The 12,193-nt window shown below is 33.8% G+C and overlaps 1 protein-coding gene and 1 pseudogene across 1 annotated transcript; one reads left to right on the top strand and one right to left on the bottom strand.

The window, feature by feature from the left end:
• Nucleotides 1–3,025: 3,025 nt before the first annotated feature.
• Nucleotides 3,026–4,123, bottom strand: LOC120129310 (annotated as a pseudogene).
• Nucleotides 4,124–5,848: 1,725 nt separating this feature from the next.
• LOC120129387 (leucine-rich repeat extensin-like protein 2) lies at nt 5,849–7,420 on the top strand. The gene has a single exon (XM_039146900.1). It carries the CDS (start codon nt 5,919–5,921, stop codon nt 7,332–7,334), a length of 1,416 nt encoding a protein of 471 aa, XP_039002831.1. The 5' UTR covers nt 5,849–5,918; the 3' UTR covers nt 7,335–7,420.
• The last annotated feature ends 4,773 nt before the right edge of the window (nt 7,421–12,193 follow it).

Raw genomic sequence — 12,193 nt, 5'->3', positions numbered from 1 at the left:
CTGGTACAATTCTTTTAACCTGCAATGGTGAGTAATAGAGTGAGCTTTGGAAAGCTCAGTAATACAGAACTACCAGATGATGCTACATGACATGCAGATAAATGAGAAGCCATAATTTCCTTATTGAATCAAACGTATACCAATTGCGGAATAATTTGGGGTCCCATTAGTAGTTCATCGAGTAGAAGCCATGAATCTCAGTTCATAAGAAACCTTTCATACTATCACATTTTCATGAGGTCGAATAGGATGTCTAGTGTGTTCCATCAGTACGATAAAATCATAATCGGTACACTAATCAAATGATAGTTCAGTAAAATCCCATAAATCATATTGTAGTGGAGCTTTTTAAACTCGTATTTTAAAACCATCTTACAAAGAGTTAACCTAAGGGATCATCTTAGGGCTTAAGAGCCTACCCAAGAAAGTTCAGGGCCATGGGGCCTACCTAAGAACACATCTTAAGGCCGTAGGGCCTACCCGAGAATGATCTCAGGCCACAGAGCCTACCTAAGAGTCACATTAGGTCCATAACAATTTTCCAGCTTGATCAGAGTTGCACTTTACAAATCTGTATCTCCAAGATACAATTTATACAATCATATAAAATCATAAGCCATCACCGTTAAGTCGGTGTATCCATAAAATAATAACCATAGATTTCAGTGTACCACATATTAAAACAATTTTTCAAAATATAAGGAACACAATAGAGAATCCAAATTTTTTAGATGCATTTTGTAGTTAACAGAATGGATAACATGAACTTGTGCAATTTGATCAGATTCCATGAATAAGATCTTATTGAAGAGAATCGATTTCTAACCGATCTAATCAGACATTTCAGATTGATTCCACTAAGTTTCCATGTGCATCAGGAAAATGTTCAGGAACCTTTATACAAAATAATTCTAAATTCAGATTTACTGCAAGTGATTCCATTACCAAACAATCAGGGGTATTCAGGAATATTCTTTGAATTCATAGGATTTCAGCCCAATTTAACCAAATGAGGTATTCAGAATCTTTTCCTTCTGCGTTACTTGTGTTTTCAGACATTACCAAAGTGATTTTAGATTGAAATATAGAATCGAAGATTCAAGTCATTTACAATCTATGACTATCGATCGTATTATCAAACAACTCGAGTTACCCAACTCCCAAACTGATGCATGTCAACAAGTCAATTCATTATCCTTCTATTGTATTTACTCTTTAATACCATAATGCAGTTCCATAGATCATCCCCATAATCATCGCTGAATAGATCTTCCAACGGTCTTTATTTCATTTCCACGTTTCAATGATATCAGGAAATACGGACGTACTTGATTCATGGTTCATAACCATAAAGATAATTCATCATGTAAGTTCAACAGTGTTTCTAGACTCATCCAATCACCTATTTAATCTTTAGCCTTTGAGGTTACTTAGTTCGTTTAACAATCAAATCTATCTCGGATACTTCAGAATTTTCCAGATTAATTTAGACGTTTCTAAATTTCATATACATGTTGTATTTCCTTTCAGTTCAATTTAGTCATATACTAGAGTCATTCTTGAATTCGTGGTTGATATATCTTACAAATATCTACTTCTTAGTACCGAATACGTTTTAGAGTTGATATGAACAAAGTACTTCCAGAATTATCATCTATCCAAACTTGAGAAGACGAACACACATTCAAGTGATATCTATTCCATTCAGATATATACATAACATTAGGGTTGATCAACTAACTTAAGTTGTGTTTCATAACTTTTAGGGTAGTAAAACACCCATGTTTGTTTGGATTCCTTAATTAATCCAAGATAATTACTTAATATAGGCCATAAGGGCATTTTGGTCATTTTTGTGCTCAATATTTTCCATTCATTTCAAAGCTTGAGGATATCTATTCATTCATGGGCTTGGATATATTCTTTAGACATTCCCATTACAGGGGTATTTTGGTCATTTTACAGATCCAGTGTATTTCAATCCTTTTCTTCCGTCCAATCTTATTATTAAATTCAAACTTATCATTTATTTTAGTCCTTTTGAACAATTCTGACAAAAGAACACCCTCGATAATTTATTCCTAACTCGGATATTTTCAGGTCAATTGCCTTCTCACAAGATACAAACAGGTTATCAGGAATTTTTTTCTCTGTACAAAGACGGATCTTAACAATTAAATCCGTAATTTATCGAGTTAAATATGAATCCTCAATGTACTTTCTCATTTAGGTTTAACTCAAACTAATTTTACCTCTCAAGGGCATTTTTGTAATTTCTTAACCAGATAATTTCGGTATTAACTCTTAACGAAAATAATTATAATATAGAGATCCTATGGTTAATTTCTTAACCAGTTATCCAAATTTTCTAACCAAAACTATCATTTTTTATGCACATTTGTAGTTTTATCAGATTAATATGTCCTTTCAGAGTTATTAATCAACTTCCAGGGATAATTCTTGTCATTCTACAACATAAGGGTATTTTCATAATTTTACCAAATCAGAGTATTCTCATAATTCCTCATCCAAGCGCCTTAAACATTTAACCTTTGATGATATAAATTAATAATTACATATCCAGGCTAATTCATTTATCACTTAATCACAAAACTTGTAGTTTAATTCCAATTGTCCTCCAATTTCTTATATCACTCATTTGAACAATATTCAGTTACCGAATTTTTACCGCATTCATATCGAGTGTATGAATTTATTATATACCCAAATAAAACCAAACATATTCATTCATGCATTTACCAATACCAACATGTTTCATAAAGCATAAAGAGATAGTAATGTATTACCTTATTTTCCGTGCCATACTGGTCGACCATTTAAATTTCATTTGAACGCCCTCGATCTTTAATTCAACTTCTAATATTTTCCTCACGATCCAGGCCATCAAAATTACTAACTCGTATCTAAATAATTTCCCTTGCCATAAAGATAGCTTATTAGTATTGAAATAATAATTTGAAAACCCAATTATGAGGACTCATGATGTGATTTTCCACTTATTTTTTTATCTCCACCCAATTGATTTCCTGTTGGAATCATAACCCCATTTTCCCCACATTTCAATCTCATTTATTAAGGCAAAGAGTAAATCCATATTAAGAACTCCAAGAGATTCACGAACGTGTTCACGCAAAAACCCTTTTAGCCACATTGTCTTCTGCAACTTTCATCAATTCCTTGCTATTTCTTCAAACGTTCTTGAGTCCTATTCTTCCAGTATTCAGTTGTAACATGTGAATCAATCATAGCACCAGCTACAAAAGGAAGATGCTTTACATAGTCTAATTTGAAGTAATGGCGTTGTATTTCATGGAATCACCACAACACCTTAGGCAAAACATGATGAACATTTTTTTTAGAACAACATCCAGTTATTTCCCAGCAACATCAGTGTTCAAAACAACCATATCAGCTCTTAGAGCAGTATTTAAAGCTTCTTTCCCCTTAGCCGGGAAAACCTGTACTCCTCTGTCCAAGATCTTATGTTCTAAACTATATGTTACTTATCTGTTTCAGATGCTTTTATAATTGTAATCCAATAAACTTCAGCACCAACCCTTCTTAATAGGAATGTCAGCTCCATCAGCAACAGTGGTCCACCAGAAAGCGAGAGCTCGTCCGACACCAGCAGAACAACCTTCGACTTCATAAAACTGAGTGGACTCAGCTTTGTAGCAACGATATACGACGTTCGTGTCTTGGAGGCTTGAATGACATTTTGAGCAGAGCCGATACCATCAACAGCAGCAGAAATGTTCCGATCACATGAATCGAAGGCAGCTCTCATGAAGAAGGCAATAACAGTTGAAAAAGAAAGCATTAGGAGAAGAGCCAAAAGCCAACGGTTCTGTAAGTGATGGTGGTTTTGTAGGTGAATAAAAGGTACATGGAGTGGAGCTCAAGTCGTTGGCCATTGAGAAAATAATTTGGTATAGTTTTTCATGCCAGCTCAAATGTTGATTGTTTGGGGATTTTAAGCTTGAAGATAAGGCTTTGGTGGATACTTGTCAAAAGTGAAAGCTGGAGGCAATGTCATTATCATTAATTTAATCCCATCACAACCAACAATTTGTCCACTTCTACCTACTCTATTATCCTCCATTTGTTTAATAAAATAATGGTCTAATAAAACAATTATTTTCCAACCAATTTCATATTTAATCTAGAAAAAAAAACATAACCCCTAAATTAGGGTGTTACATCAGCTATTAGTTGTCTTCTCTTTCTCATTCTCCTTGTGTAGGTTTATTTGAAGGGACATGTTTGGAGAAGCAGCAAGGTGAATGGGTGGATGAAAATGAGTAGAAGAAGAGTCACAGCTTAGATCTTTTATTTTTCTGAGGCAATACTCTGAGTGTTCTTTCTTTTTTTCTATTTCAACTATTGATATTGTTAATGCTGATCATATTCGTATTATCAATGAGGGTTGGATATTGATATATAATTATATATTATATGTTCAATGTTTTTTTAAAATTTTATTTTCTTATATTTGAGGATTATTCTTTTCTTCAAAATTTAAAGAGACACCCTAAATTAAGATTAGCTATTGTCCAATTTTAAGCTCGAGTTTAATTTCAATTTATTAAATAATTTCAATGATAAAAGAGAATATTATTATTAATCCTACTTAATTAAACCTAAAAGGTGATTTTTTCTAAAAAAAATTATTCAAGTTTATAATTAAATTATTATTGTCTAAATTTGATTAAAGTTATAGTTAGATTTCTATAATGCATTGAAGAATATGATTTGTATCATAATCGAATTTATTTAATGATTACAATTTCATTATCTTTGATATTTATTAAAGAACATGATTCTAACTCTAATTAATATTTAGATATGGAAATGTATTGAGTTGGATTAGGTTTTTGATCAACTCGATCCAATCTTAGAAGCATATTCCGTCATTCGAGTTTGACCTGATTTGAGTTTAAAAAATATCATTTGACTCAAATTTTAAGATAAAAATTTACATTTGACTCGGCTAAACACAATTCGAACATATATATTGTTATTTTCATTCAAGAAAATAAGGATATAATTGAAAAATATAAAAATATTATAGTATTTATCTCTAAATATATAATACAAATATTATAATATTTATCTCTAAATATATATAAAAATTATATTATTATCTAGAAAAATTAAAAAAAATCATCTTATACCTAAAATTGACTCTAACTTAATTTCATCTTAAACCTAAATTTGACTCAACTTAATTTTTTTTAAAATGACTGTATCAAATTAAGTCGGAAATCAACAAAGTCAAATAAAATTACTATCCACCTATTTTAGGATGCTTTTTCTATACGGTAATATAATGTAAAATTGAACAAAAAATATTATAAAAATAACATTTTAAATTACATTTAATCTAAAATATTATAATTTGTAACACATTTGCCGTTGCCCAATATATTACTATTTTTCGACCTTAAATTAGGTTAACATCCGTACACTTTTCTGTCTTACGAAAAAAAAAACAAACAAACTTGAATGATATTAAATATTTTGTTGTTTTTTATTAAAAAAATATCTTACGTGTAACACTGTAGTGAAGAGTCCTATTGTACACGGCGATTTGGCTGAGTTTGTGTAAAGTGAGTGAGTGAGCAATGCATTGATTGTCCAATCGCCGTCAACGCATATCCCTCTCTTATCCCCTCCCCTCTCAATCAATGCCCTTACTATCGCATCACCCTCTTTTCCATCCTACCCTCCTCCCTTATCGCCACCTGTCACTTACACCACTCCTAAAATCACCACACAGCACACATCTTCTGTCCCTCCTTGGCACTAATCTTCCCACTCCCCAAATTGTCCCTTAACAAAACGCACGACATTTCTACGATTCTTCTCCATTTCTCTTCCAAAAACACTACGACTTTATGGAGAATTACCCTTATAATTCTTATCCAGATTCCGGCAACTCGTCGCCGCAGTCGCGGGAGATCGAGTTCGAGAATCCGTCGCCGTGGGAGGATCAATCGCAGCAACAACAAAGTTACAAGGCTAAGTTCATGTGTAGCTATGGTGGAAAGATCCATTCTCGGCCTCATGATAATCAGCTAGCTTACATCGGCGGGGAGACGAAGATCATGGCCGTTGATCGGAACATCAAATTATCCGCCATGATCGCTAAGCTATCCGCTTTATGCGGCGGAGGCGACGTTTCGTTCAAGTATCAACTCCCTGGTGAAGACCTCGACTCACTTATCTCCGTTACTAACGATGATGATATCGAACACATGATGCACGAATACGATCGGCTTTTTCGAGCCTCGGCTAAGCCGTCGAGGATGCGGCTTTTCGTGTTTCCGGCGACCGGTTCCGTGAATTTCGGTAGCGAAGGTTCGAAATTGGACCGCGAACGGTTCGTTGATGCTTTGAATTCTGGTCCGACTTCAGGGGAAGAAAAAACCGCTGCGATCCCGCAAAGCAAAGTGGATTTCTTGTTCGGACTTGAGAAGGGGATGACTCCACCTCCACCGGTTAAAATCCGTGATCCGGTGGCGGAACCAGTGATCCAGTCACCGCCGCCTCCGCCGCCGGTACCGGAAGTCGTGGTGATGGATCATGCTTTGAATCCGAGTGAAATTCAAAGGCAGATACAAGTATTACAGAGGCTCCAAATTCGTGATCAAGAACAGCTTTTTATGTATAGGAAGAAAACTGATGACGTCGTCGCATCTTTGCCTTACACCGGAGAATACTACGCTCAGAAGTTACCAGAAAAACCGCAACCGATGACCGTACAACAGCAAGTGCCGGCGACGGCTGGATTCTGTCCGGAAAAACATATTTCTTCCGGTGGTTTCCCAGCAACCGTAACGGCAGCCCCAGGCCCACCGCCGCCATCGGATCATCATGTTTACATGATCCCAGCACCAGTTCCAGGATCAGCTCCTGCCACCCTCTACCACGTGCCGCCACCCGCTCCCGCTTCCGCACCATCATCAGCACCACCACAAATGGTTCGATCAGTACCCGTACAAGCCGGTCAAGGCTACTACACCAACGTACAAAGAATGCCACATGATGTTTACGGGGAACAACCCGTTTACAACATGGTGGCGCAACAACAACAACCGCCGCCGCCTACTCAACATCAGCCGATGTCAGCCACACCACAACAGGTGACGAGGTCGCCGAGCGGTGGGATACCAGATGCTGCATACACACATATGGCAGCGTACGATAGGCCTATTTACTATACTGCGCCGGGGGCCATCGTGCCACCACAGTATCAAGGCGTCAGCACGGCGGTTAGCGGTGAAAAACGTGGCACCGTTGACAAACGGTAAGGTGGTATATAAAGTTTCACAAGGTTCAGTTTAATTTGAGATTGTATCTATTAGTTTTAATTGGTATAAATCAAAATCTTAGCTCGTAGTTTCGTTGAGTTCTTGTGCTATATGAAATTATGACTACGTGATGATATTTATTACGATGTAAATTATGTCTTTACTTGAAATTATTAATTATCATAAATTAGTTTAAACTTATAAGAATTAGTGTGTTATATCCTCATCTTCAGAAATATTATTTAGGAGTAACAAATTTCTTTTATTAATGAACACAGTCAAATCATTTCAACACAATTTAAAACATATCCTTAATTGCTCACTTCTATTATCGTACAACATTAAAATGATTACCATATGACCAGGATGAAGACAATAACCATTTACTAACTAATTAATAAACTATAAAGCTTGATTATTGTAATCTAACATTATTTATCATTAGACACTCATTTTCATCTATTTCAGTCTAGCAGATAACATTTTCATATAATTGGTATTTTTTAGAGATGGACATGCAACTCAAATTCGACGAGTTTCAATCATATTTTATAGAATTGAAATTTTTTATTAAAAAATGAATCAATTCGGGTCAACTTTTTAAGAACAAAATTTACTCAAAATCGAATTCAATTTGAAAAATATTTGAATTAACCCGAGTTAAATCAAATAATCGTATAATTATCAATTATATATTTAAATTTTAAAGATAATCATAATAAATTAATAATATAACTATATACATATTTTAAAATTAGATCCTATATTATTGAATAAAAATAAGAACTATATATATATTTATATCGAGTTGGAGCAGGTACGGATTTTTACTAAAAAATCGATTCAGATGAAATCCCTTAAATTCATGTCAAAATAGATGACATATAAAAAAGTATACTACTCGGTTTAAGTTTGAACCAACTAAAAACATGATCCAAGCCATTATTATCCTTGGTATTCTCTATCCAAGAAAGATGAGATGCGTGCATACATAAGATTTTATGAAAATTAGATTGCCTTTTAAGGCATGCAATCTTCATAATTATTGAAGATCATCGGTCAATTGACAGACAATTCAACTGCTTTTGTTTGCTCAACCATCTCTCAAAATAAATTCACCTACAGAGAACAGATTATGAAGGGTTAGCTACCTGTCATTCTCAAACGGAAAACACCAAAAATATCTGATAATGAAAGTTTTTCAAAGCAAATTGACAGACAACTCCAACGGCCCTTGAACGCTTGCTACTGTTCGATGGTCACCACCGTCTCAGCCTTACATCAAAGTCCATGTAGATGCAAGTTATAATTTACAAGAGGAAAAACCACGTACATGGGTTATTATAAGAAACGAAGAAGGCATGATTCTTGGATCCTGCTATATGATTAATCACCATGTTACCTCTGTTTTTTTTTTTGGCCGGAACATATGCCATCTTGCAGGGGATATCAGTTTTAGATGTGTGATCATCGAAAGCAACGCAAAGTCGATCATTACCAAACTGACCATTCGACTATAGGTCCATCTGCGACGCAAAGCAACCGACCATTCCACTATTTCAATCTTGCAAATTCAGTTCCATTTTATTTTAATAAAATTCTTAAAAAATAATTTATCATTTCATAATTTATTTTATTATTTAAAAATAAATATAATTTAAATTCTATATTTAACATAATTTATTACTTGATTATTTAATATTAACATCATTAAAAAATAATTTATTACTCAATAATTATTTTAATTATTTATTACTTAATAACTATTTTATATTTTTATTATAATTTAAGTGATATATTTTATATATCATAGTATTAATAAGTATAAATATAATTTAAATTCTATATTTTTAATTTATAACATAATATTTATAATGGACATTTTATCTTTTCAATAATTTTAATTTATAACATAATATTTGTAGACACCCGTTTTTGTCCGGGTTTTTTATCGTTATTTTATTATTATAATTATTATTATTATTTATTATTATATTATTAATATTACATTTTACATATTTTTGCAGGCCAAAGCCCAATACAACAAGGCCCACCCGAAGCCCAATCGGCCCAATCCCGGAGCCCAACAACCCATCAGATTAGGGTTTCAAACCCTAAATCAGATTAGGGTTTCAAACCCTAAAACAAATTAGGGTTTCAAACCCTAATCCCCTACTCAGCCGCCACAGCCGTTTGGCCTCCAGTTTCACAGTCGTTCAAGCTGGCTACTTCCCACCGCCGCCGTCGCTGCTGCCGGTCCATCTCATCGTCGCCGTCATCATTAACAGAGGCCGAACAGTAAAAAAAAAAAAAAAAAAACAAAACAATCAACAGAAACCAAATCAATATCAACTTATCATCTACAGTTCAATCTCAACAAATCTGAAAACCCATTAAAATATGCCTAAATCCCGGTAAATCGGGAAATTGGTCACCCTAAATCAACAACCCATAATTTCCCCTATTCCTAGACCTCATCATCTCAACCAAATGGAGGATTAAAGCACATGCAGTAGAAAAAAGGGGGTCATTCGGTTGAGGTTTGAAAAACAGAAGAAGAAAAAAAATATGAAAAAATAAAAAGAAAAAGGAAAGAAGAGATTACCTTTCGTGATACCTCTGCCGTGGGCTTCGCCGAGACCAAAGCTAGGCCACCGCACCGAAGGTAAACAAAAGGGGTTATCGTTTTTGGTTTAGGGTTGAGTGTTTCAAGGGTTTTGAGCGATTTAAACAGAGGATAGAGGGAGAGTTTAAGGTTTTATTCGTATAACCCCGTGGCCACCGATTCACGGTGGCCGGGGTTTTCTTTTCTCTTTCGGCAACAAGAAAGAGGATTGAGGGTCTTTAGGGGTCGGTTTGCTCCCCATGGCCACCGATACGGTGGCCGGGGAGCCTCTGTTTGGTTGTTGCGGCGAGGGAGAAAGGAGAGTAGAGAAAGGAAAAGGAAAGGAGGCTGAGAGAGGGGTGAAAGTGATTTAGGGTTCGGTTAATAACCCTAAAATGGGATTATATCCCAGTTTCAAAAACGACGCCGTTTAGAGGTTTCCGTGTTTTCATATTAAGGGGTAAACTACTCTTTTAGTCCCTGATTCTTTGTAACCGTGCGATTTAACCATTGAATGAAGTTTCATTTTATTTGACTTTGGGCTTTCATCTTTTCACTGTTACATATTGGTCACTATCCGTGCTTTATGGCATTTTGTCTATATTTGATTCTGGTTTTAATATTTTCAAATATTTCAATTTGATCACTGATTCAATGTATTGTATAATCTTTGTGTTATTCGAATCTGGCCATCACATTTATCAATATTTTATTTTAGTCCTATTAATGCATGTTATGTCGTTTTTGTGGATATTTGATTTTGGTTCCAATGTTTGTAATAGTCTCATTTTAGTCACTAATTTCGTGTGTTGTGTATTTTTGTGGATGTTCGAATTTGGCCATGATATTTATGTTTCTTTTATTTTAGCCACTGTTTGGTATTTGGTATAATTACTGTTTGAATCTTTAAGTTTCTGTTTATTCTAAAATTGACCACTGATTTTGTTCTGTTTTATTGTAGCCATTGATTAATCTAGTTTCTTTATTTTATGTTTCTGATATTGTAGTTTCAATTTACACAGTTTAGTCACTTGTCTATAAAGCTTAGTTATTTTATTTTATTTTGCGTTATGGTTTGCCATGTTTGCATGTTTACATTTTAACCCATGTTATATTATTGTACTCATATTTTACTTTGGCCACAATGTTTGTATTAGTTTCATTTTAGTCATTGATTTTTTATATGTTGTATGTTTTGGCTGATGTTCAAATTTGACCCTACGATTTGTAAATCTGTTCATTTTAGTCACTAGTTTGCATTCGGTTTAATTACTATTTTAGTCCCTACGTTTCTGTTTTTGCCATTTTAGTCTTTTAATTTTCTATTTTTCTGTTTTAGCCCTTTAATTCGTTATTACCATGTTAGTCATTGTAATTATTAAATACTTACTTTTTGACCATTATATTTTGGGTTGTAACATTCTTTTAATCCCCTATGAATGTACATTTTTCATGTTATGTATTTATTTGTACCATATGTAATTAAACATGCTTAATTCTATTTGTTGTAAATATTTATTTCACATATTTTTATTTCTATTTATTTCCATTTTTCTTTATTTTAATATTATCCAAATATATTTTTAAGAACGCGTATGCGTAGAATGGGCGTGGAAAGTATCACTTGATCGAAGTGGTGTGATCCGGTACGGCATTTTAACGACATAGAAACTTGCAACAAGTCGAGTATATTTCACTAATTAATTTGTGCAAATGATGCAATGTGTGTTATTTTAAATAGTAATTCATTTTATTTTATGTAAATGTCAATTTCAAAATTTGCATTTGTATTCAATTCACATTTTAGTTAATCAATTTATTTTGTTGTATGCAAACGTCAATTTTATTTATATTCGATTCACATTTTATCAAGAGAGAAATATTCTTTATGGATGAGAAATAGTCGAGTTAGCTTTCCCGATGGAGGATTGCTAATTTCGAGATTTCTTTTCGAGTTAAAGAATTTTCTCTAATTATTTAATTCGAAGCAAATTAATCAACGTTCGATAAATAGATCATATTTTAACCTTATATTTGATTTATAATTTCCACCATTTACAATGATGTGTAAGCGACACAGTACCAATTTTGGGCGTTGTGGGGGTGTTTACCCTTCCCTGCACGTAACCGACTCCCGAATCCATTTAAATGAATCTTTGGTAACGCAGACCGAATCTTGTCTTAAAAAAAAATGATTTTTTCTTAAAATTGTTTTAAAAGACGTTTTTAGGTATTCGACCTACCTAACCCAAAG

This window comes from Hibiscus syriacus, unplaced genomic scaffold (assembly GCF_006381635.1).
Source record: "Hibiscus syriacus cultivar Baekdansim isolate YM2019G1 unplaced genomic scaffold, ASM638163v2 tig00110485_pilon, whole genome shotgun sequence".
Lineage (NCBI taxonomy): Eukaryota > Viridiplantae > Streptophyta > Magnoliopsida > Malvales > Malvaceae > Hibiscus > Hibiscus syriacus.
The sequence above is the reverse complement of the archived record's forward strand: the minus strand, read 5'-3'. Positions and strand labels throughout refer to the sequence as shown.

Coding starts and splice junctions, on each gene's coding strand:
- LOC120129387 (XM_039146900.1), top strand. CDS start 5,919: ATGGAGAATTACCCTTATAATTCTTATCCAGATTCCGGCAACTCGTCG.